This window comes from Dermacentor variabilis, chromosome 10 (assembly GCF_050947875.1).
Source record: "Dermacentor variabilis isolate Ectoservices chromosome 10, ASM5094787v1, whole genome shotgun sequence".
NCBI lineage: Eukaryota > Metazoa > Arthropoda > Arachnida > Ixodida > Ixodidae > Dermacentor > Dermacentor variabilis.
The window spans coordinates 118,758,591-118,782,647 of NC_134577.1; the positions used below are offsets into that span (position 1 = coordinate 118,758,591).

General features: G+C 44.5%; 1 protein-coding gene across 4 annotated transcripts in view; it reads left to right on the plus strand.

Moving 5' to 3' along the window:
• Positions 1 to 24,057, plus strand: part of LOC142560917 (DNA-binding protein SMUBP-2-like) — a 97,190-nt gene that overhangs the window by 39,448 nt on the left and 33,685 nt on the right. For all 4 annotated transcript variants that reach the window (XM_075673339.1, XM_075673337.1, XM_075673336.1 and 1 more), the window contains 5 exons: positions 6,074 to 6,171; positions 9,048 to 9,230; positions 13,751 to 13,869; positions 15,825 to 15,919; positions 20,058 to 20,181. In XM_075673339.1, the coding sequence (XP_075529454.1) occupies positions 6,074 to 6,171; positions 9,048 to 9,230; positions 13,751 to 13,869; positions 15,825 to 15,919; positions 20,058 to 20,181 (619 nt within the window). The remainder of the gene's footprint in view (positions 1 to 6,073; positions 6,172 to 9,047; positions 9,231 to 13,750; positions 13,870 to 15,824; positions 15,920 to 20,057; positions 20,182 to 24,057) is intronic.

A 24,057-nucleotide genomic window follows, 5' to 3' on the forward strand; every position in this document is an offset into this window, starting at 1 on the left:
TCAACGATGACCGCACCTTTCTTTTCCTCGCGCCTTCGCTTTTCGCGCCTGTCGCTACCTTTAGCAGCGCTACGTTAGCCACCGCATTCCGATCTTTAGCGCGCTTCTTTCTGCGGCGCTTTTTCCTCGAACTCTCTTTCATGCCATCATCTCGCGCCTTGTGCTGGCCGTTACACATCTCGTCGGCCCGGATCGGTCTCTTACCTGCACAGTCTGAGTGATTAATAACTAAATCACCCCTCTCTTGGCTAACTAGACTGGCGGAGAGCCGCACCGATCCCTGAACAATGCAGTTGTCTTCCCTTGAGCTACGGAGCTCGCAATCCTGAGAATTACCCTCAACTGCATCGTCCAGCTCGCATTTCACTTCGGCACGCAGATCTGACTCGACATGGGTGCTCGCGTCTGTCAAGTCCGCAGTATTCTGTACCTCGCTAACGACCTCGCTACCATGAGATGCGACGCACACGCGCGGTAACTGTGCCAATTTGTTCGCAGCTGGCCTAGCTGTCTCTACAGTCCTCTGTTGGCACAGCACCGCGGCGCTTTCACTCTGGCCTTTAAGGGCCTCTGCTGCCTCTAAGGCTTTTTTAGCTGCTAGCACTTCGAGTTCACCTATGAGCGTGCTGCTACTGTCACAGGTACTACTACTTTCCTCGGCTTTTGAGCAAAATCTGCTATCTACTTCCCACTTTCGCTGCGTCCAGCCTACAGATTTCTCAAGCCGCTGTTGACTTCGTGCGTTTAACTGCTGTAAATCCTGTATCTGTTTCCTCACTGCTGCCATTTCTTTCTCAACCTGTTGCCGTTTTTGCTCACGCTCTTGGCGTTCTTACCTAATTGATTCCCGTTCCTGTCTTTTGCTTAGAATTCGTTTGCTAATTTGTTCTATGAATTTCAAATCATTGTTACTTGTGAGAATGGTTTTACGAATCTCTGCTTCCGTCAAGTCTTCCTCTATGTGACATCCCTGAAACAGTTTGGTGCAGAATTTCCTTTCAAAGTGTCGTTTATCTAGTCGGTGCAATATATCGGCCACCTTCGACTTCGCTTGACTTCCTAAACCGATTGAACACATTCTTGTGCAACAATGTACATAGGAACACGCGGTTAATTATGGCCGGAGACTTCAATTTACCGCACATTAACTGGCAAGACCTACTCTGCAGCGGCGCTGAAGCATCCAGCGCTGATAAACTACTGGATATAATGTTTTCTTTTAATCTAAATCAAATCGTTCAAGAGGACACAAGAATAACTTCTAGGTCGCGGTCATTGTTGGACCTAGTGTTCCTATCCAATAATATAGAACATCATTTGTTGACAATTGAGGAAGGTATTTCCGATCACCGAATGATTGTAGTGAATATGGCTACTAGCAGTGTGCCCCGTATGAAATGCTCCCCTATAATTACGGTAAAGGACTACAAACGTGCTGATGACAATTCAATATTAGATTTTTTGGAATTCTCGTTTGGCCAATTTGAGCACCATGCAAAGGAAAAAACTGTAGATGAGCTTTGGAATGAATTTAAGGATATAGTAGAGCATTGTGTGGACCGATTTGTGCCAACTCGAAAAAAAAAGACTAAACAACGCCGACCTTGGATTAACCGCGGCATCATTCACATGAAAAGAAAATTAAAGCGACTGCGTCAAAAGAAAAAAGGTTCGGACGAAATACCGAGACTTCGCGCAGAGTTGAGGCATACTCTGACACTATCCAAAAAGCAATTCTTTGAACAAACACTGACAGGGTTCCTAAAAAGTTCCCCACAAAAATTCTGGAGATATCTTAGCAGTAGGAAGGATAAAATTGAAGAAATTGTAAAGGACAACATAAAGTTAACAAAGTCTGCGGACATTGCCGAACATTTTAATTACTTCTTTCAATCTGTGTTTACTAATAATACAAACATGAATACAGACGAGCATTTACCATATATAACACGTTACCCAATGGGAAATCTAGAAATCAAACAAGAAGGGGTGTTCCAATTGCTGCTGAGTTTAGATGGAAAAAAATCTAGTGGACCTGACAGAATTTGTCCAGAATTTCTGAAACGCTATGCTGAATGGATGTCATACTACTTAACGATAATTTTCGCGAAATCATTACATACGCATTCTCTACCCACAGACTGGCGCAGGGCCGTAGTTATACCAGTGCACAAAGGCGGTGATCACACACTTGTAAATAATTACCGTCCTATTTCACTCACATGTATCAGTTGTAAAATTCTGGAGCACATCATCGCAAAACATATTTTACGATTTCTAGAAGTGAATAGTTTACTTTACTCAAACCAGCATGGCTTCCGTACTGGACTATCTACCATTACACAATTAATTGAAGTAGTTCATGATCTCGCTGCCGCCTTAGATGAGAAGCATCAGATTGACGTCATTTGTATAGATTTTGCAAAAGCCTTCGATAAGGTTCCGCATAATAAGCTGATCTTTAAACTGAGAGAAATAGGTATCGATGAAAGATTAGTGCTATGGATAAAAGAATATTTAAGTGATCGTAAACAGACTGTAAGTTTAGATGGCAGCCTGTCGAGTCCACTCCAAGTGCTTTCAGGTGTTCCTCAGGGGTCAGTCTTGGGCCCACTGTTATTTCTTATATATATAAACGATATCTCTTCTGTTATTGCAGAACCGGTAAAAATGAAGCTTTTTGCAGATGATTGCCTAATTTATTCTACCGTAACCAATGTTCAGGATCAACTCAGAGTTAGTCGTTGTTTAGAAAATTTCAGCCGATGGTGTAAATTATGGGGTATGAATATAAACTACAATAAATCAACATACACACATATGACTAAGAAAGTAAACGTTCTGCCTTTTAACTATTACATCGATGGTAATTTGTTAGTTCGTGCTAACCAGTTTAAGTATCTAGGTGTTACAGTTACGCATAATCTGACATGGCATACGCACATAGAAAATGTGTGCTCGAAGGCGAATCAGAGATTAGGTTTCTTAAGGCAAAAACTAGGTCAAGCTTCGCGAGATGTAAAGCTGATGGCTTATAAAACTTTTGTTAGACCTTTACTTGAATACGCCTCAGTCATCTGGAGCCCTCATCAGAAAGAAATGACTACAAAGTTAGAAAAAGTTCAACGTCGTGCCGCGCGCTTCATATGCTCAAAGTACCGCCGTATAGAATCCGTTACACTGATGTTGCAGTCTTGTGAACTGGAAACACTAGAAGTACGAAGGCTAAAAAATCGTCTGAAAGTGTTTTACAGAATACTACATGGACATTTAAAAATCAACAAAGATGAGTATGTGCATCTTCCAGGAAAACGAAGCAGTCGTGTTAACCATCAATATGTTTTACGTCCATACTTTGCTCATAGTGATGTGTTCCGCTTTTCTTTTTTCCCTGCCGTGATTGAACTCTGGAACGCAATACCAAGCTTTGTGGCAGAAGCCAGTGATGTTTGTGAATTTGAAAAATTGTTAAACATGTATTTTTGTGATTCCGCTGCCACTTGATGCACCTGTATATATGGTCTGCCTGTATTTAAACCCTCCCTGTAAGAACCCTCAGCAGAGGGTTGACAGTATGAATAAATAAATAAATAAATAAATAAATGTCTACCTCGATCTCCTCACACAACCACAACAGGTCAGCTCTCGTCAAACACATTAGGACCATGGTCGCTACTTTAAGCTTTGGCTCTGCTGTCACACAATACTTGTTGCGATACCCACGCAAATCAAAATACAAGTAAAAGATCCCCAGCAAATCTAATTCAAAAACACAGAGAAATTGAAGCCTGGTAAATCTTACAGCCAAAACCAAACGCTTACCCACTGAAGCAGCACCATATCACCAGTCCTTCCCTGCCGTATCCAGTCAGTTGCAAGAGGTGGTCAATCCCAAGTCGCCTCCAACTTGATCAGGATACCGGTCGGTCACGATGTGTCAAAGTCCGTGAGCTGCCGTTGCTGTCTCCGAGTCGTAGGCCGATCTATGAGTCATAGAGCGATCTCACCGCTGCCAACCAGATGTAAGAGTCGTCGGACGATCTCGCCGCTGCAACCATTTGTTCTAGAGTTGTCGGACGATCTATGAGCTGTAGGCCGATCTAACCGCTGCCATTCAGATGTAAGATTTGGCAGTCGTAGCTGTAGGGATGAACTTAGGAGGAACTAGGTGAACAGGATTTATTTACATTATTTACATCTTAGACAAGACATACATCGACAGTCTAGCATGACTCCCAAATGGAGCCCACAAGGCTAAACATACAGCAAACAGCTTACGAGCACACAGCTCACGAGTACATTTCAAGCACGACAACGAGCACGCAGCTCACGAGTGCATTTCTAGCACGACAACGAGCACACTTTAGCAGTCGACAATCGCTGCTTATAAGCACTCTGCTTGACGTCACAGTTCGACGTCATTGAAGATGACCCACCATTTTGGAGGAGGATGAGGGCTGTCGATTTGGAGGAGGACGAGGACTCACATACACGTGCCGCACACACACACAGGTGTAATGATCCGGAGCAGACGTCAGAGGGGCTTCGTAGAACTCTGAGTCGTCCTGGGTGGTGCGGCCGGGTAGCACATTGTCTGGTGTCTCGAAAAGCTCATGGGGAGGTTCCGCCAATTACCTCCCCTCGAGAACTCCCCTGAGCTGACCCCGCGCCACGTGGCTGCCGGTTATCCGCAGTTCTCTTAAGTGCGCCCCGTCCCGGTTGGATTGGAACACATGCAGCGGGCCGATCCTAACAAGGTGCAGTCAGCCACGGAACTTTACAGGACACGTGGTCCTTGGGAAATAGGCATTTATGATCTGTTAAGGCGTGGCATTTCTAATATAATAGATCACTGTGTAGATCACCAGGGCTATTACACACTGAAACTTTGATTTTGAGAATATGTATCCAGAATTCATGGGAATTCAGGCTTTTCAGTAATCTAATCTCCCGTAAGTGTCCTGTAATCTTTTGTGAACAACCACATTGTTTCGGTATGTCTTGTTTAGTAGGGGATGGAACACTGAACTTTTGTTAAATGGGCTATAACTGGTCTTATTGAGCCCTGGGGTACGCAAAGATAGGTGTGGCAACATGGCGGTAACAATGTAGATTATGTCCAGATAGGAGAGCCAAGGAGCTGGAGGACCAGACGCAGCTTGCTGTTTCGTCTGCTCAAAGTTCACAGAGGAGTCGGAGGAGGAGGGGGGGGTCGCAGAATTCACATCACACGGGATGGTGACACCATCTGCCTATCCTTTTTGTAACATATACATCTGTTGCGCTTCTGCTCTAGGCCATTGTGGGGCTGCAGTGTGCATTTTAAAAAATGGTACGATAAAACCGGTCGTCTATTAGAGTAACAGAATGGGTGCCAAGAAAAGGGCAGTTGAGGGTGTGATGAGATTGCTATGTCTGCAGGCGTAAGAGAGAGTTGGCGTGTGCAAGACAGGAGTATCGTGCTTGCTTCTACTGTGCCCTTGATGGTAATGCGCTGCTGATTTTCATGGCCTGAAATGAAGAATGCAATTCTCTGCATTGTTAACGTGCACCCTGATTTTCATATATTTAAAAAAATTTGGGTAAGTGCTATGCTCTTGAGTGTTCACTCACAAGTTTTTCACAGTAAGAAAGGAATGGCAATTTGTTCTCACTCTGAAAAATGTGTTACATTCGAGCTACAGTGGACTTATCACTTATAGTTTCTGTCAAAGGCCTCCTTATCACTGCCGACGGCCCAGAATATTTAATCCTTAGTGCCATCTATGGCATTTGAGATACCACATTCCTTAGACACTTTGCAGACCATGGCAGTCTAACAAACTTGCAGAGCAGGCACAAAGCTATTGCAGCTACCACAGCTGTAGTGACGCATGAATCTTTAATTCCAGTGACAGTAGCTTACCACTATTTTAGCTTTGGTTTAGTATTCAAGTCTAACGTGTGTCGTATTGTAGCACATTATTCGGAAAAAAAAGTGCACTTCAGAATTGAGTGCACACGGTAAGTGGAGATCACTGTGAGAAGCCTTTGTCATGCAGCCGAGTGAAACAGGCCAATTTCTAATGTGCAGTCCCTGGAAGTTGCTTGCTGGATGGCGCTTCTCCGAGCACCCAAGTGCATTCTTGCCGGGGACCATCACCAGCTGCCCCCGACCATCGTCTCTGAAGCGTGAGGGCCAGTACTTGTGTCTTCTTTTATCTTTTTTTCAAGTCACGTCAAGAGAGAGAAAATTTTAATGATAAAAAAGGCAGAGAGGTCAGCTTAAGGTACATTCTTAGTCAAAATTATGCGGGCCATATTGCCTGCGTTCTACAAGGCTGACTACAGGCTGTTAAGGGAACTCTCGTTTTCACCATTCAGAGGTCTGGACTGTCAGGAGCGCTTCGGGAACCGAACCACTCAACCAAGCAGTTGGAAAGGATTCAGAGGTCCGAAATCAGTACTGAAAATGATGTCAACACGAAGAGGATGCAGGACAAGCGCTGTCTAACAACTGAAATTTATTTGATCCAAAACAAAAAGGAAACACACCCTGCACACGCATGCCATTATGTGACATCATGGAATACATCAGAAGCTGCAGCTCTAAATTTAACAATGAGATAGATGGTATAGATGAACAATTATTATGTTGTCTTTGAATATGGAAAGCTTCTTCCAGTTCACATACTTTTTTATCTTCGTGCTAGGTGATGACTTTAGTGCAATTAAAAAAAGACTTGCAACCTCACTCATTGCAATAGGCTGGCAGATGTGAGGCAGGCGTTCACTTTAATGTATTGTGATGACATAAATGCTTATTTAAGCATTCATGCAAGAATTTTTATTCGCTTGCGAAAAAATCAGTCAAGCCTTTGCTTAGGCAAAACCTGAACTAACCTCACTTCTTTAATGAAATGCTCGGTTGCAAATTTATGAGCAAAGATTATCGTGTATCATATATGATGCACCATGCAGTTAGGGGCATACTTTTTGACCATGCAAAAAGACATTTGACTTGCACAGAACTTGCAAAAAGTATGAAATCCATTGAAAAATCTTGACACATTGCTTTAAAAAAATGGAACGTAGTTCTCACAGCTCCAGCGAGTCCAAGTTTGATTAAAGTTTGCTGATGTCACCCTCAGTTATCCGATTCATACCTTCAGTATCTAGGTCAAATCATTTATATACCTTGGTTTTAGGTTAATTTATTATTTGCATTGTCATTATGAGTTTGATGCAAGCCGAAAGTAAACCTTCCTCTTCTTGTCAGAGTTATTTGTTGCTTCTATTGTTATTAGCTCCTAGAACATGACAGGCCCCATGCTTCTTCATCGTAAACACTACTGGCATTTTCATTTTCTTTCCCATTCAGCACCAATAACTGTTCCAAGAAAAAGTGCAGTTCAACAAAATAAATTTTGCCACCAAATTTGTTCTTTCACGGGGAAACATATCTCTACTGTTCTCGACAGAACCACCTATAACTACATGCTGTATCAGATATGATACAGCAATTATTCCAGCATTGCCATTTGTTGGGCGTGTTGGTAAACTGAAAGCATATTTAGCGCCAGCAAACAAGGACGGAAGGTGGAAGGAGACATTGTGGTGTCGTCGCCCTTTCGTCCTTGTTTGCTGGCACTAAATATGCTTACAGCAATTATTGTTTGCCTCACAGAACCACCCTAATGTACTTCTCAATTAACACATCACAGTAGGCTAACAGAGTAAACAAGCACCCGGATATTATTTGTGCACTGATTTCAAGTGTATAGATTGTGTAAATAATCTTTTTCTGTATGAACTCTTTGCACATTGTGTGATGAGCTGCCACCGTACACTTTAAAGACAAGGCCTTCTTAGCTACACATGGGTCTGATGTATCTGAGATCTGGGTATCTAGTCACCACTTTCAGAAAATATTCACCACTGATTACGACACTCCCTAATACAAAATTTGAGCGCAGCTCTATACGTGTTTTCATTTCGCGATTTATTGGCTGGCACAGACAATCTGTCCCGTGCAGCTCGTTGCAAATGGAATGAAGCGTTGCAAAACAAATAACACTGAAGCACAACGATAGTGGCGAGCAGAGTCGGCGATCGTTGAATATCTGATCTGCGGGTTAATGCGTTGGCTCGTCGAAGGTTCCACGGTAATCGCTGGTGCCTGCGTGGCTTCCAGAAAGTACTACACAATTCGTGTCGCACATGCAATAGATTACAAAAAGCTTGGATGACAACAGCCAACGAATAGAACTATCGATAACATTCGAGAGTCTTCTGATACGTGCAGGTGGGTCGTGCCTCAAGTGATAATGCGTAACATTTGTTAATCAATGAAAAGTGGTGACTAAAGAAAGATAAAGAAGTGAACAGACGATGCACGGTACTCTGGCGCCATCTCGTAGCGCCACCATCTCGTAGCGCCACATCTCGTAGCGTACTCTGGCGCCATCTGGTGCCGCACATTGTCGTTGGCACGACGATGTGTGGCACCAGGCAGCACTACGCATTTCTCTTTCGTCCTTCGCTGTTGGGCTCGTTCGCTCGGTTATGCCACCGCTGCCACTTGCCGCAGAAACGTGCCATTAAGAGCTGCCCTCTAAAAAATGGTCACGTAGGTGACTCGTAGATGTCGCGTGAACGTGAGAATGGACAATCACTTTGGTGACACACTATGGCGGCTGTTCTCAATCGTCGCTGGAAGTGTGCCTGCCCATGCAGTGGACAAGCACAATAAGCAAGTTCACCTTGGTAGGACTGAGACATCGACTTCTTTGTTTTCTCTGCATGCCGCAGGTCAACTTCAATGCGCACCGAGTAGCAGAGTATGCATGCACTAACACATGGTATGTAAATTGCCAACCCTTCGTCGTCTTGTCCCTCATTTTAGACACCTTTTCAATGATGAGCCAGCATCAACTCGCTCAGTTTGCCTCCAATTGTCATCTTCAAGAACATGTGTGTTGTTGAAGTTGTGGAAATCTTCACTGGTGCTCAGCTCATTAATAAAGTATGGCTCTGCAGCATGGGCTTTATCGATGATGTGCGCACAGTGCAGCCAAAGGAGGCCTGGAGGTGACACTGATGGAGAGGGCACTGCGTCTACGTGGCGAGGCCATTGTCCGCATGCTGGTGATGCAGTATCGCATGCACGAGCTCATAATGCGCTGGTCATCTGACCGCTTCTACGCTGGCAAGCTGGTGGCACATGCCTCCGTCGCTGCGCACCTGCTCAGGTGAGTGGTTATTTATTAATGCGAAGCACTCTTTGCAAACTTCGGGCACTTTGAGCGTGTCTATCTCTCTAGCCTCCTACGCTGGCAGGGCTAGCGGTGCCTACCAACTTGAGCTGCTGGGTATACACTCACGTTTGCACTGCCGGCACGATCGTGGCATTGTTGTCATTAGAGCTCTGTCGTCCAACTCTCGCTTCTGATTCTCGCGTACTACCTGTGCCGAGCCAGGCGGCGTGCGCAAGAAGATCCGGGCATGTCGGCTGCAGAACACCAGATGGTGGTTGCCTTCGTACGAACAGCGATTCCATAGTATCAAGTTTACCACCTTGTGCGCGCCAACCAGCTCCTAATGTCAGTAGACCTTCTATGGAAATACAAATAAACAAAGTTCACTACAACGATTGGGTAACATGGTTCAAGGTGATTGAAATAAAAGCAAAAATGGGCTGTCACGTTAATAACGCAAAGAAGACGTCGCAAGCTGCAACATTTATGACGTCGGAAGGCAATCTACAGTACAGTCTACCGTAGAATCCGGTTAATTTGACTTCGGTTAACTCGATTTTTTTGGTTAATTTGATCTTGACCGAAGGTCCCGGCCGATGCCTGTGCATATTAATGGGCCCAAACATTCGTTATTCTGATCTTAATATGGTATTTTACCGGATAATTCAGACTTTACCAGTCAGTACACATGTGCCTGACCCCTATGGTCACCCCAATAGAGACCCCTTTAATGGCAGCGTCTGTGTCGGCATGGATTAGCGAGGGGACAGTGAATGCGTTAAACACAGTCATCTCCCATCCTACTTTCGGCCTGCCCTAAAAAAATTTTCGAGCAATAACTGTAGCTCACAATGCCTGATTATGTGTGCCATTTTTAAAAAGAAAACTGGGCCAGACACTGCCTTCGCAGTACAATTGGACACAAAACAAAAATTGGCAGTGGCTTAGCTCGGCTATGCCAGGATATACCTAGCGAAAGCTAAGGCGTAACATGGTTAGCCTTGGTTAATCTTGATTGCAAGTTCAGGTTAGTCTGGTTGTTTAGCTATGTTGCAGCGTTTAGCCAGTCGTTCGGCGTGCTGTTTGTCTATTTCCTGGGCAATTCGTTCTCTCTTGATCTCGTTCCGATTTCGATTCGAGTCCTCCTCCTGCTTATCAGAATTGTCGCCGTCCATACTGCCACCTCAACTGCGGTTGCGGCGCGCATGAGCTCTCCTTTTCAATCCTCCGACATGTTATCAGGCATGCAATGCAGCTGGCGAAGCGAGCGGAGGCGAGCGCAACGACGAGGAACATGGTGTGTCGTCATACCAAACGGCAGCGGCGGCAAGGCAAGGCGCTGTGCAGCGGCGGAACACCTGTGGCTCAGTGCTACTAGTGGTGCATGCGCAGTAATGACTAGGCAGCGAGAGAGAGAGAGAAATATCTGCAGCGAGGCGCGCATTGTGACGTCATGTGCCTCCTCGGAGCACGGCCACGACGAAATCGATCGCGGCCAGTAAGTTCGCAGCCAGTAAAGCTTTCGCTTTGAAAACCGCCTTCACGGCGGTTGTGAGCTTTACTGCATAGCTTTGTTATATTGCAACGAAGTTGACTTTAAAAAACTGGCCACACTATTTTGCAACAAATATTGGACCCCTACCAATTTGCTAAACAATCGAGTATGCATTAGATTGGTATACTGTTCTAATATACTGATTGGTATACCACTTATGGTGTACTGATGGTATATTGTTCCATATTTTTACACCAGCAAATTGTAGTAACCTTTGACCATAGATATTGCTTGGGCTGGCTTTTTAACACAATTACATGTACGCACAGAATGTACAAGGGTGGCTTTGGCGTTCAGATGGCTGAGGGAAAGCCACAATGCATGCAAATGTAGTCGGCGGCCGTGTAGAAAGTGCATGAACCGGGATGTGCTGTCGATGAGTGGCAATTTTGAAGCCCAGGATGGCTCCACTGCACGATGCCCGAAGAGCAGAAGCGTTGTGAATGGGCTTCGCCTGGCAACAGATTCTGGGCATGAGATGCAGAAGTGGGAAGGCTCCAGTAGCTGCAGGCTTCAAAGTCTGAGGAACTGCGCCAGGAAGAGACACATGGAAGGTTAGCATAGGCCATCGCTAGTGTGCTGCTGGGGCAACTCTTGTGCTTTGTCGGCTTATGCTTCATAATAGCCAGCTGGGCCATCCGCAGTGGAAGGCTCTGGATTTACCGATTTGGACCACCTGAGGTTGTTCAGTATGCACCCACATTTGAGTGCACGATCAGAGCTGCAAGCAGATTGTTCTTTCTTTTTGTTATTTCTGAGACATTGCCGCAGCTTCTGCTGCTGCTTTTTTTCTTCTCTCCTGCTTGTCTTCGTTCTGAATGTCATCTTTGAATGCCACATGTAAACTTGGTTGCTTATCAGTACATGTATGTTTTGTTCCATGTGTTTCAGTTTATCTTATCCTTTGGTGTTTATTTTCTCATTGGTTAATGTGCATGAAAACAGGACTACACTATAGTCGTATACAACTTTAGGAAAAAGGGGAGGCCCCACCCAGATGACCGAAGCGCGACAGCCAATTGCCTCCGCGACTAAAATAGTCCTGCTCGAAAAATAATGCTCCTGAAACGCACAATTCTCGGTATAAATAAAGACTTTTGTATTTTGATGACTGGTTTAGTAGAGCTCTCATGTGCTACAGCACATGCCGGATAGCGACAGGAAAATAACCCCGTGCCTTCTACAATGCTGCCCGTTGTCAGCTCTTTAGCTTCATTGCTATTGACAAAAGTGGAAAGAGCAGCGCTGCATGGCTTTTGCGCTTGTTTACATGTACACGGCGTATCTACTACTTGTTTTCCAAACTTAAAATGAATCAGTTGCTATTGAAAAAGTATTTATATAGAACAATGCATTTATCGCAACCATTACAAACCTGGGACGAGAATACGGTCGAGGCAGGAAGGTAAAAAAATGCTTCATTCATCGTTTTAAATAAATACTCTTGGTTTTAAATAGCATAAAATTTATATTTTTTTGGTTTTGTGCTTTCACAATTCTACAGCTCATTCTACAGCTTGGCACGCATTCTACAGCTTGTGCGTGCAGTGAGCACTGGTAGACAGCAATCAATCGACGGTGCTACACAACGCTCGAACACCGTTGCTAGACACTCGACTATCTCACTGCTGACAATGATCGTTCACGCTAAGTTGACGGCGACAAATCTTTGCATTGAAGGCTTCTTCTGCAAATATTTTCTGTTGAGACACTCGTTGGTTTGTTTCATGCACTTACACTTTTCTGATTTCTCCTGAGAATGGTTTTGCTCCATCACTTCACCCCGTCCGACAAAAAACGCAGCGACACAGTACACGAACGCACCCGCCGCTAACAGTAGGCACCAGTCTTTAGAAAACTTTTCTCATCGTAACGTCACTCGGGAGCGAAATAAAACAACATGGAACAAACACGCAGAATCTGTGTTCGTAGCGGTCGCTGCGGAATCCTGTTTTCAAGCAAAGCGTAGCGAAGCACCAGCAATGCTCGCTGCAATGTTCATTTCACCGGATCACGGATCAGAATAAACACACGTGGCACAAATGCAGCATCGTAAGCTCGCAGTAATATTTCCGGCATGATAGACAATCACAAACAATTCTGGAATTCACTCTGACGAGGGGCTGAAGCACACAGCTGACGCGACCTCGCCCAGTTCGAAGCGCGGGCGGCCATCTTCTCCGTCGGCGGGCTCACCGGCCATCCGGCTGATGAGGTTAGTCCAGAGTGCGCGCCCATTGGTGGGTGCTCATGTGCCTCCGCCTCGGAGAAGTAAACGCCCCCTTTTTTCTAAAGTTGTATCCGACTATAGATTTGAATATTGGCACAGCATGGTTATGAACATTGCACACATATTTTTAGGAGGAAATATGTGAAAGTGGGCCTGTAATAGGGTCAGCTGTTCGCTAAGTAATTTCAATGCACTACACTTACAGTAGAAAATAAAGATTGAACCTGTGACGTCGTGCTCGGTTAGGAACACCATAGTGACCAAGCCACTGTCGTCGGTATTTTGGTTCCTTGGGCTGCCTGTTTTCTTCGCCAGATATCCTATAAAAGAGCAATGGTTAGTTGAGGATGGCACTTATTCAGGGAATAAACGCCTCAGAAACTCGTTTTTCTTACTTATAATTCACTCATGAGTAGATAGCAGAGAGCACTGGATGAAAAAAGACAGCACAGGATGAAAAAAAAACCGAAAGATTGGGCAATCTTGGCAATTGCTATCATGTTCAGTACGAGCTGCAATGCATGAGCCATGGCTGGAGCGCTCTTGCAATCAAGCTGATGGTGCTAACGGTTCCAGAAATGCCTACCCCCCCCGTCCCCCTCGTGCTTTCTGTCTGCCTTCTTCATGGAGCCTTTGTGTTTTCCATGATTTGAGTGCTGCTAGAGTAATTGTACGTCAAGCCTCGACTGGCTTGTTTTGTGACACATTGGGAAAACTTGTTGCCACTAGGGATCTACCTGGAGTCGAAGACAACGATGACACTGCACTGCCTTTGCTGCTCATCGACACGGCTGGATGTGGAATGATTGAACTGGACACGCCGGACGATGAATCCAAGGGAAACGAAGGTAATGGGGTGCACCTCCGTTTCCAATACCTAGCCATTATCCTACGTGCAGTCGGGCAAGTGTGAGCGCCCCTTGCAGTTGAAAAATATTTCCGAGAGGATCTAACCTCAGGGGGGAGGCCCCAATGTCCGGTAAATAAAATCTGACAAGCAAACATGACTTGAAGCACTTGTGACAGGCTTTCTCAATTTGGGAATGGCAGTGCACCAATGCTGCTGAAAAGAAAAGTGTGATGTTTTGCCCAAGTAGTGAGCTGCATCAAGTACATGACTCCTCTAGCTCATTGGTGTTGAGATTTTGCACCGAGATAGCACTCCACAGTGGTTTTAGCGTTATAATGTATTGGCATGCATTACTCACCTGTTTCATCTGCAGCAAAATCCAATGGGTGTGCCATCTGCGGTGATGCCACTATAAAAAAAAAAGTTTTATTTTGCTGCCATGGAATGGTGGCATCCTCTTTCACCTGCACAATGAAAGGCTTGAGACTGCATAGCACTACGCTCCAACATGCGGCACAGTCTTGGAGGCCATAGTGTGGGTGCGGTGTTTCATTTCTCGCCACAAGATAGCGCTACTACCCTATCAATGACGACGTTTCTACACTTTTGCTTTTGCTAGAGGCACTGCTTAAATGTGTGACATCTGAGGAAATTTAGCCTGTGGTCATTATGAATGAAATTAAAATTGCATAGGAATATACGCATCACCATTTTGGTTGCACTTGTACGACAATTGTGAGCATAGATTGTAAATAGCTTTCTGCTTGCTGTGTTTCAAGTAACGTTGGATTCCTTCTTGGCACTAAAATCATTTTCACATTCACAACTCGCACGAATGCATTTCTTACATCTTGAAATTGTTGAAGCGCACAAAGATGAGAATGAAGACAGAAGACAGGACGAGGCACTTACCAACAACTTAATTTTCTTTTTCTGTTTTCTCTCTTCACTGTCATCTTTGCACGCTTTTACAGTTTCAAGATGCAAGTAAACCAACCAGTCCTGTTGTTCATATGCATCAGAATGGACATGCAGAAAACCCATGCAGAAAAAGTGTTGCTATGCTGTTAGTGCTATGTGCCATGGAAACTACACACAAATTTTTTGAACTGTGGTGATATAAATGTGCTGTCCTTGCTACGAAGTGCAGTTATCAGTAGGGTACTAGTTTGGACAAGTTGGTGCCTATTTCATGATGGCAGGTTTTGCACACAAACTAGGGGACAGTCGCACATGAAAAGATGGGTGCGCAAGCACACAATTTGCACTTGTGTCTTGCCCCTTTACATTTTATTGTCCCCGAGTTTGTCCGTAAGACCTCCTGTCATGGAATACAATTATTAGTAGAAAAAGCTCCAGAAAGATGGTGCGTAATGAAGCAAACCCGCTTCGTGTTTCCGATAGCAGCTCAGAGACTATGACGATGACCCGTGCTGTGATTTGCAAGAGAGCTCGGGCTGTTCACTGCTGCTAGGCTGCTGTTTACCTGCTGCTTCTCACCTTTAATTGAACATTACAGGTGCGACTATCACATACATATATGCACACACACACACACAAAAAAAAAAGAATACGGTCCATATGCAAGTACATACACATGTCAGGTAGTTCCCAGCGGAACCTGTATTTTTGCACAATTTGATTGTGCCATTTCTTTCATTTTAATGGCATTGACATCACATGCAATTGTGAAGTATTAGTTGCTCCTGCAGCAGGCAAAAACAGGCTTTGAGTCAGTGACCTGCGCCACCATTCGTTGACAAAAATTAACCCAAAAGGGCTGCTCCTTCTGCTTGTTCGAAATTCACAATGGCTATGGGAAGGCATAGATGTGGCATTACTTCCAAAGCTTGTGTAACTGGCAGAAATGCCAGTCTCTTGATTACCTGTGGTGTTTCAACAATCAATTTGTGTTTTTTGTTTTCTCAATTGACCATGATTTCATTCTCGCAGGGGAAGCTGACCTTGTGTCCATTCATGTTGAACGGCTTGTTTCAAGTGGCGTCCCAGCCTCTGAAATAGCAGTGATCTCGCCTTATAACCTCCAGGTGAGAAGTAGCTACTACACTCGGTACTTTGCATGGTTTTAGTAGGAAACATCAGCTCAGGGGGATTTTGTCTAAATGCACGGGAACGAGAAATTCTTTTTATCAGCAACAACTGCACCATATTTTTTTAGGTCTGTTGCAATTAAAAAAAGAAGTTAAAATTTTTTACTGTAGGAAGTGAATTTTTTGTTTATGCTATAAATTTTTTTTAGCAGAAATTGTTTCAAATTGTAAAACTACAGAAAACAAAACTATCAAGTTTACAACCCTGTAACTTAGCAATGAGAAACAATATCACAATTCTGTAAATGAACACAGTAATACATCTAAAGCAGACAAAATTGACATGTTCTACACCTCTCCAAAGTATATAACTAATTTGTGAGTAGGAATTTTACAAAACCCTCATAAACATTTTAACAAATTCACTTAATTCATATATCAAATTTGTCCATTTGCAATGCTCCAGTGGATCCAGTTACAGGTCTCCTTTTGTCACAGAGTTACATATTTGACTAACTAACTAGCGATGAGGTCAGAAAGGCCTTGTAAGACATGAAACGAGAAAGAGCAGCAGGAGAAGATAGAATAACAGTCGATGTAATCAAAGATAGAGGAAACATGATGCTAGGAAAACTGGCGCCTCTTTATACGAAGTGTCTATCGTCTGCAAGGGTCCCAGAAAACTGGAATAGTGCAAACATTATATTAATCCACAAAAAGGAAGACATCAAAGAATTGAAAAATTATAGTATTATTTCAGTATTATAAAGATATTTACGAAAATAATCTCCAATAGAATAAAGACAACAATGGACTTTAGTCAACCAAGGGAACGGGCTGGCTTCAGGAAGGGATACTCTACAATGGATCACATCCATGTCATTAATCAGGTTATCGAGAAATCCGCAGAATACAATAAGCCTCTTTATATAGCTTTCATAGATTACAAAAAGACATTTGATTCAGTAGAGGCACCAACAGTTATAGTGGCATTATGTAATCAAGAAGTACAGAACGCTTACGTAAATACCTTGAAAAATATCTACAGAGGTTCCACAGCTATCCTAATTCTACACAAGAAAAGCAGGAAGGTACCTATAAAGAAAGGGGTCAGACGGGGAGACACAATCTCTCCAATGCATACTGTATACTCGGAAGAAGTATTCAATCTATTAAACTGGGAAGGCTTAGGGGTAAAGATCGATGGCGAATATTTCAAAAACAAATCATATGGACACTAGCAATACCTCCAATGTATACTGCTCATGTTGGTAATGGTGTTTCATGATGTCGGCATAAACTATTGTCAGCAGGTTTTGTTAGACGGCATGGCAGCATGATAACAATGGCAGCACGATTTCAACGATGTGACGGCAATGGAGACAATGACGGTGCAACGACAACATGACCAAAATGGCATCGTGACAATGCGACAGCAGTGAGCTAGCAACAATGGAATGACAACGACATGATAACGGCTGCACATCTCATCAAGAGATGTTCAAAGAACTGCAGTGATAAACGCGCCCCACAACCGTCAGCCTAGGCCACAGGAAAACACGGCAAAACGCTACCGCCGATCACAGTGTCTACACATTTGGACACCGCAAAGCTCTCGTGCAAGATCATGTGAGTGCAGAGAGCTAGTTGGCATTCCATGACCAATACACCTTGCAGTCTGTCCCACTGTTGCCCTCTCCCATCTGCGACACCGGCGCCCACTTTCTGGGGTGGCATCAGCTGTGGCGAAGGCACAGGTGAGGACCAGTCAGCAAGCGCTCCTTCCGGCACTTGTGCACTGCCCTCAGGCAGGATACGCGACTGCTGGCACCCAACCATGCAAAGCGGTAGCTAAGGAAAGGCATTTGCATTTCAAACACAGTCCACCGTTGGTCACCCGAAAAATTCTTGCTTTCAAACACAAGAGCTCAAAAAAGTGAAAAAAGTTTGGCAGTAAAAAAAAAATCAAATAAAGCAGCACAAAACTGTAAATTCAGTGTGGCATTCTGCTTGGTGTTCCTCTGACCATTAGCTTAGAAGCACCGAGTATATATAATCTATTCTGTAGATATGGGAGGATTGGGCTTGTTGCCACTGCAGTGTTATTACGACAGTGCAGGATGATCTCCACTTACCCCTGTCCTGCGCCAACCGATTCCAACTAGTGCCTGCAGATTTCCCAATTTCATCACCCACCTAGTCTTCTGCCGTCCTCGGCTATGCTTCCCTTCTTTTGGCACCCGTTCTGTAACCCTAATTGTCCAACAGTTATCTAACGTGTGCATTACGTGACCTGTCCAGCTCCATTTATTTCTCATAATGTCAATTAGGATATTGGCTATCCCTGTTTGCTCTCTGATCCACACCGCTCTCTTTCTGTCTCTTGACGTTATGCCTAACATTCTTCATTCCATCGCTCTTTGCTCGGTCCTTAACTTGTTCTCGAGCTTCTTTGTCAGTCCGCAAGTTTCTGCCCCATATTTTAGCAACGGTAAAATGCACTGATCGTGCACCTTTCTTTTCAAAGATAATGGTAAGCTTCCTGTCAGGATCTGACAATGTCTGCCGTATGTGCTTCAACCCGTTTTTATTTTTCTGTAAATTTCCTTCTCATGATCAGGGTCCCCTGTGAGTAATTGACCTATGTAAACCTATTACTTCACAGACTCTAGAGGCTGACTGGCGATCCTGGATTCTTGTTCCCTTGGGCGGCTGGGAAGATACAGTACACTTTTTTTTTTCTTTTATAAGCTTTTTTCTAACTTACAATGTGCATATGGGCTTTCATTTGTAGTAAGCAGAATAGTGACGCTGCCATCGCCTTCATTTTCAATGAGTTGGCTTCATTCGTCTATCGACAAAACGGTGACGACGATGGCCAGCCAGCCATAACATACATAGGCATATACTTGGGGGAAAATGCAGTACAAATATAAGAAAGGTCTGTACAACAACGCAAACTTATTGTACCAACTTTTTATTTTCTAAAGTGGTTGAAAAGGTCAAAATGTAGATGGTTAACCACAGTTACAGTCACTCCTTTGAAAACAGAACAATGTAGCTTTCACAATTCACGAGGCGGGCTATCGACATCGCTCTCACATCTTAGCATTGCTGTAGGAGGCACTCTCACTTTCTTAGAGGCTGCTCAGATTGAAAAATTCTGCTTACTAAATATCCACATGCTTTCGAAGTAGCCACTGCAGGTGCAAGCACTACCTACACTAGTGCAAACACTACTAAGGGTGAACTTTGCGTTGCGCCATAAATAACTATGTCCTTAAATATCAGTTGTCAGTTCCTTTAATGGCTCATTCCTGCAGCGAGCGCCGGTGGCAGTGGCGGCTAACCGAGCTAATGAGCACAACAACGAAAGATGGAAGGGCGAATGCGGAGCAGCAGATGAAGGACGCGAGCTGCGAATTGCAGACACCAAGGAGAATGGTGTCTGCAATTCTTCAGTGACGTGCGCGCGGGAAACTAGGTTCATGTGGACCCGCCCAACCGCTCAATGCGTACTTGTATCTGGTCTCAGCCGGACTGCTAGTTTTGTACTATCGTCTGCTTGTGTCAGCTATCGCTCGCGCTTGTTTGGTTTGCTTGGTTTGGTCTCATTCGCACTTGTTTCGATTGTCTTGGTTTGCGATTGTTTTGTACGACGCAAATTGTGCAGTACTTTCTGGATGCCAAGCGGCGCCACAGATTATGCTGGTACCTTCAAGGAGTCATTTATAAAAGCCGACACATTTGACCCGCAGATCAGATTTTTCACGATTTTCGATTCTGCTACATGTCTCTCTCAAATTTTGCTCCAGTATAGCTGGGGCTTAACACGTTGGTGGTGAATTGTTGCAATGTTATTTAAGCTAGTACATTGGAACATAAAACTATGAGTTTGAATAATACCAGTAAAGGCCCACTTCTGCAGCCATATTATCCAATTTCAGGTGAAAATGCAATTGCAATAACCATATTAAAATACATTGCTCCTATGGGACGTTGGCCAGGAAAAGAAAAAAAATTTATTGTCCCGAAAAATGTATTATTCAAAAGTGTACCAAGATACGCAACAAGCTATTTAATCGCAATGGTGTTTTGTGATTTTAGTGTCGTCTCCTGTTTGTGCTGTATTCAGGTCGAGCTCATAAGGCTTCGGCTCTCTTCCCGGCATCCTGGCTTGGAGATCCGATCGGTTGACGGCTTTCAAGGTCGTGAGAAGGACGCTGTCGTGATGTCATTTGTGCGGTCTAATGACACAGGTTAGTTTTGGAGATTAACTCCACGCAATTTACTTACCTACGCTTGATCATTCCATCATGGGAACAGTCACTTGATTTAGTTTGTTGTTGACTTTTTGCCACAAACGCAAGGCACACCAAGTTTCAACTTTAAAAAGCAGGCAACATGAAGAAAACTAAGAAATGTTAAATTCTGCATGAAGAGAAATCATGTACCACTGCATCATGCCAATCATTTAAAGCAGTTCTTATCAGCTGCATTTAAGATTGTGAAACTCTACCATACTGGGTACTTGGTTTCTGTTATCTATGTTTTAACTGCCATAATTGGGTTAATAACACTTAGCGACATCAGTTAACCCGAGTTAAGTCGTCGCAACAAAGGTTCAGAGATCGGACTCCTGTGCCAATTGCACCGTTTTAAAACAAATGAAAATTTCTACACCAAAACTATGCCAAACACAGAAAATTTACCGAAATTGTACCACACTGTGCCAGAACGGCCTTGGCATGTGTGCTCCGGCAGTGGCCGTGAACGGAGAGCGGATTCGTTCTCCAAAAAGGAGTGCAGCTATTCCCATTCCACGCATTGTGCTACGGTGCCTTCCGCACAGTTTCTTGTCATTTTCGTGCATTTTTCTCAGCTTCCGGCAAGTGGCCGGTGCGCATGCGGCCACTCTCAGATGTCACTGCTGTCGGCACGGCTGCAGTGCGGCGGTGTTGAGAGGGCACTAGATAGAATGCGGTCGAGTAGGCCGAGCATCGCAAAATAACGAAAAGTAGGCTGAGGGTGCTAGATATTAGGGAGGCACGCACTGCAGCAGGGTCAGTGAGTGGACGCCTCAGTCCCTAGGGCTGCTATGATGCAACATTATTCCTATCTGCTTTCACTTATCATGAAGGCCTAATGGTGGATTTGGAATAAAAATATGCAGTTTCACCCGAAAGACAAAGCATCGATTGCGATAGCAAATTAGTAGACTGTTATATCAAGTAAGGATATAAGTTTGATCAGCCATATAAAATTAACAAGTGTGGTGTGATGTGCACCCAAGCAAGCATGAACACATCTGACTCGACTGCGGAAACTCGCTGTTAAAACACTGGAGGGAGGAAGCGCGGCAGCAGCAGCTAGGGAATCGACCTTTTCGCTGCCTCACTTCAATGAGCTAAGCGAACTAAGCGGTGGAAACACAGTGCACACGAAGCTATCAGCAGTCGCACTCTGTCCCCGTCGCAGATTGCTTTAAGATAGGCCACGCTGTACGCAGAAGCCTCTGAAGTAGTGTGCCTCCGTCCCCTCCCCCGGTGCATTGTGCATGACCGAAGACGGTGTGCTTCCGTACCGCTTTCCTCCAGATAGAGGAAAGTGCGAGGATGAACTGCCATCAATGACTCATCCTCGCACGCTTTAATTGGCACTTACAGCATACTGCGTGTGGCAACGATGTTATCTCCCCTGGACTTTACATGAATCATCACTGCAACAACAACAGCAGAAATGCACCTGGAGTGCCCATATAGTCTCTACTGCAATAAAAACATTACACTAGTTTTATGTTATACCAGCCTAGGGTTGATTGCAGCTCTCTGGGTCTGTGGTGACATATGGTGACCCAGAATTTATGCTACCACTTGTGGGGATGCGCGACTCTCGCGCGTCGCCAGATATCTTGTTTTCCCCCATCTCCTGCAATCCCGCTTCGCCGCTTGGCCTGCGTGACGCCCGCGGCGGTCGATGTGGTTGAAGCGCAGCGCGAGAGATGGCGCGAGTGTTGCGCTGCTAACGCCGCCGACAGGCGGGGTTACTCGGGCGCCGAGAGACAAGGCACTTCCTCTTTGGGACGGGACAGCAAGCGGGACGGACGTGCCGTGCCGCGCGTGCACCGACTCATGCTTCTGCGAGACCGTCTCGCGTGGCCGCCTTGGAATGCGCCACCATTCGCGTGACAGTACGCGCGAACGACCAGGCGTTGGGATCCAGCATGGGGCGAACATATTCGCTCGCTATGCGGTCGCGGTGAGTCGGACTTCTAGATTTGTCGCGCGTCCATCGGCATGTTTTGTGGATAGCAACTCGGCTAGCAGGCCTTGATCTATGAAAGGTGCAATAAATGCCCTTGTGATTGTTTGCACTACTGTGTTGTCGTTCCTTTGTCCCAAGAACACGGGTGAGAGACCCCACACACTTGGATTGGACCGCATAATTTGAGAACATTTTCCGCTATCATCATGAGCATCGGCACAGGAACGATCGTAGTGGCAGTGATGTTTTCGCCTTTACAGGAAAGCATGCGCCATGCCGCCACTCGACCCACTCCTTCTGTCTCCTAGCTACAAAGCGGGCTGCTACTATGCGCTTTGTGTTGGTCTATTCGGTGTTTCGTCGTTGTCTCGAAGTGCGCTGCCATATTCCGTTATTCCACCAAAATTTAGATTGGCCTGTTTCAAAATGAAATTTTATCTGCTCCAAACTGCTCCAAAATGCAATTTTACTTGCTCCAAAATGACTTTGGGCAGTCCCACACCTTACAAGGTTGTGGGCAGTCTCACTACCTTGTAATTTTGACACTTAAATAGTACACAACGTCTTTTGCTACTTTTTTTTCAACAGTAGCAGTGAAAGCTCTATGGGCATTCCTAGTATCATATCTTTTACAAAAATGAAAAGGGAACATAAATGGTGGTCTTAAAAGAAGTTAACATTTCTCGTCAATTTTTTTACGTTGGCATGGCAGTCCCCCTATGCTTGGTCGGTGGCTATGGCATTGTGCTGTAGGCACACATTAACAAACCACAATTGATCAGATTTCATCCGAAGCCCACCCGCTACAGTCACTCATAGCCAGATTGTCTCTCACAGGCAGTCGGCAGGCAGGTAGCTGCCTGTTGGTGATCAGCTACTAAGGTAAGCCTAGCATGGGCATCAGGTGGAAAGGTTGGAAGTTTTTTTTTTTTTTTCACAGCTTTCAGCTTTATTTGAGCATTTCTTTTGTACAGTGAAACCCGAGTATATTGAACCACATATAACGAATTAGTGTGCAGAACGAACAGCTGTAAAATGACCTCAAAAGTCTTTGTATAATAAGTTTATTTAATATATCGAATTACCTATATATTGAACTTTCTTGTGATCCTTTTTGGATTCAATATATTCTGGTTTGACTTTACCAGAGTACATGAATTCTAGGACAAGCACATTCCTCTTGACTTCTATAAAGCTGCTGTGAGTGACGAAAATTACTTGAAGTAAAATAAAATGCCTACTGATGGACTTGCAAAAAATGAAGGGAAGGAAACAAATGGTGGAGGATGCAATGTCACACTCAAGTGAGACGTTAAAAATTGAAGTTCTGATTTATGATTGCTGTCAGCACTTTGAGGCTAGGGGCAGGGAAGATTGTCATTCACCCGAATGTAGCATGAACCTACAAAAGAAAGATATACATGTTTCCCAGAAAGAAAACTTTGCAGCTAAAGAAAAATTTGCCCCAGTTTGGAGATCAAACCTAGAACCAGCTCTGTTTTGCGGCAGTCACTGTACCATCCAAGCTAACCAAGAGGCCAGCCGATTGCAGAAAAAGGCCAAAGTGATCAACTCAAAGCACTGATGGCCGTATTTAGAAGTGCCCTTAAACTAAAGCTACAACTTGGCTTGGCCAAGTCTTGCTGAAGGTAATGCCTGACACGATCGCACCCAAGGTAACAGAATGAGCGTCATGGACATGTTCATGCCAGTCATTATCTTGAGCCAAACTTGACCACATCAAGTCATAGCTTCAAGTTCAAGCACATTTCTGAATATGGTGGTGTATACGACAGGTTGCACATATCAGAGAATTTCCGCACGGCACATAATGCCCCCCTTGCAATGTCTGGTGAAGGTCGTAATCCAAG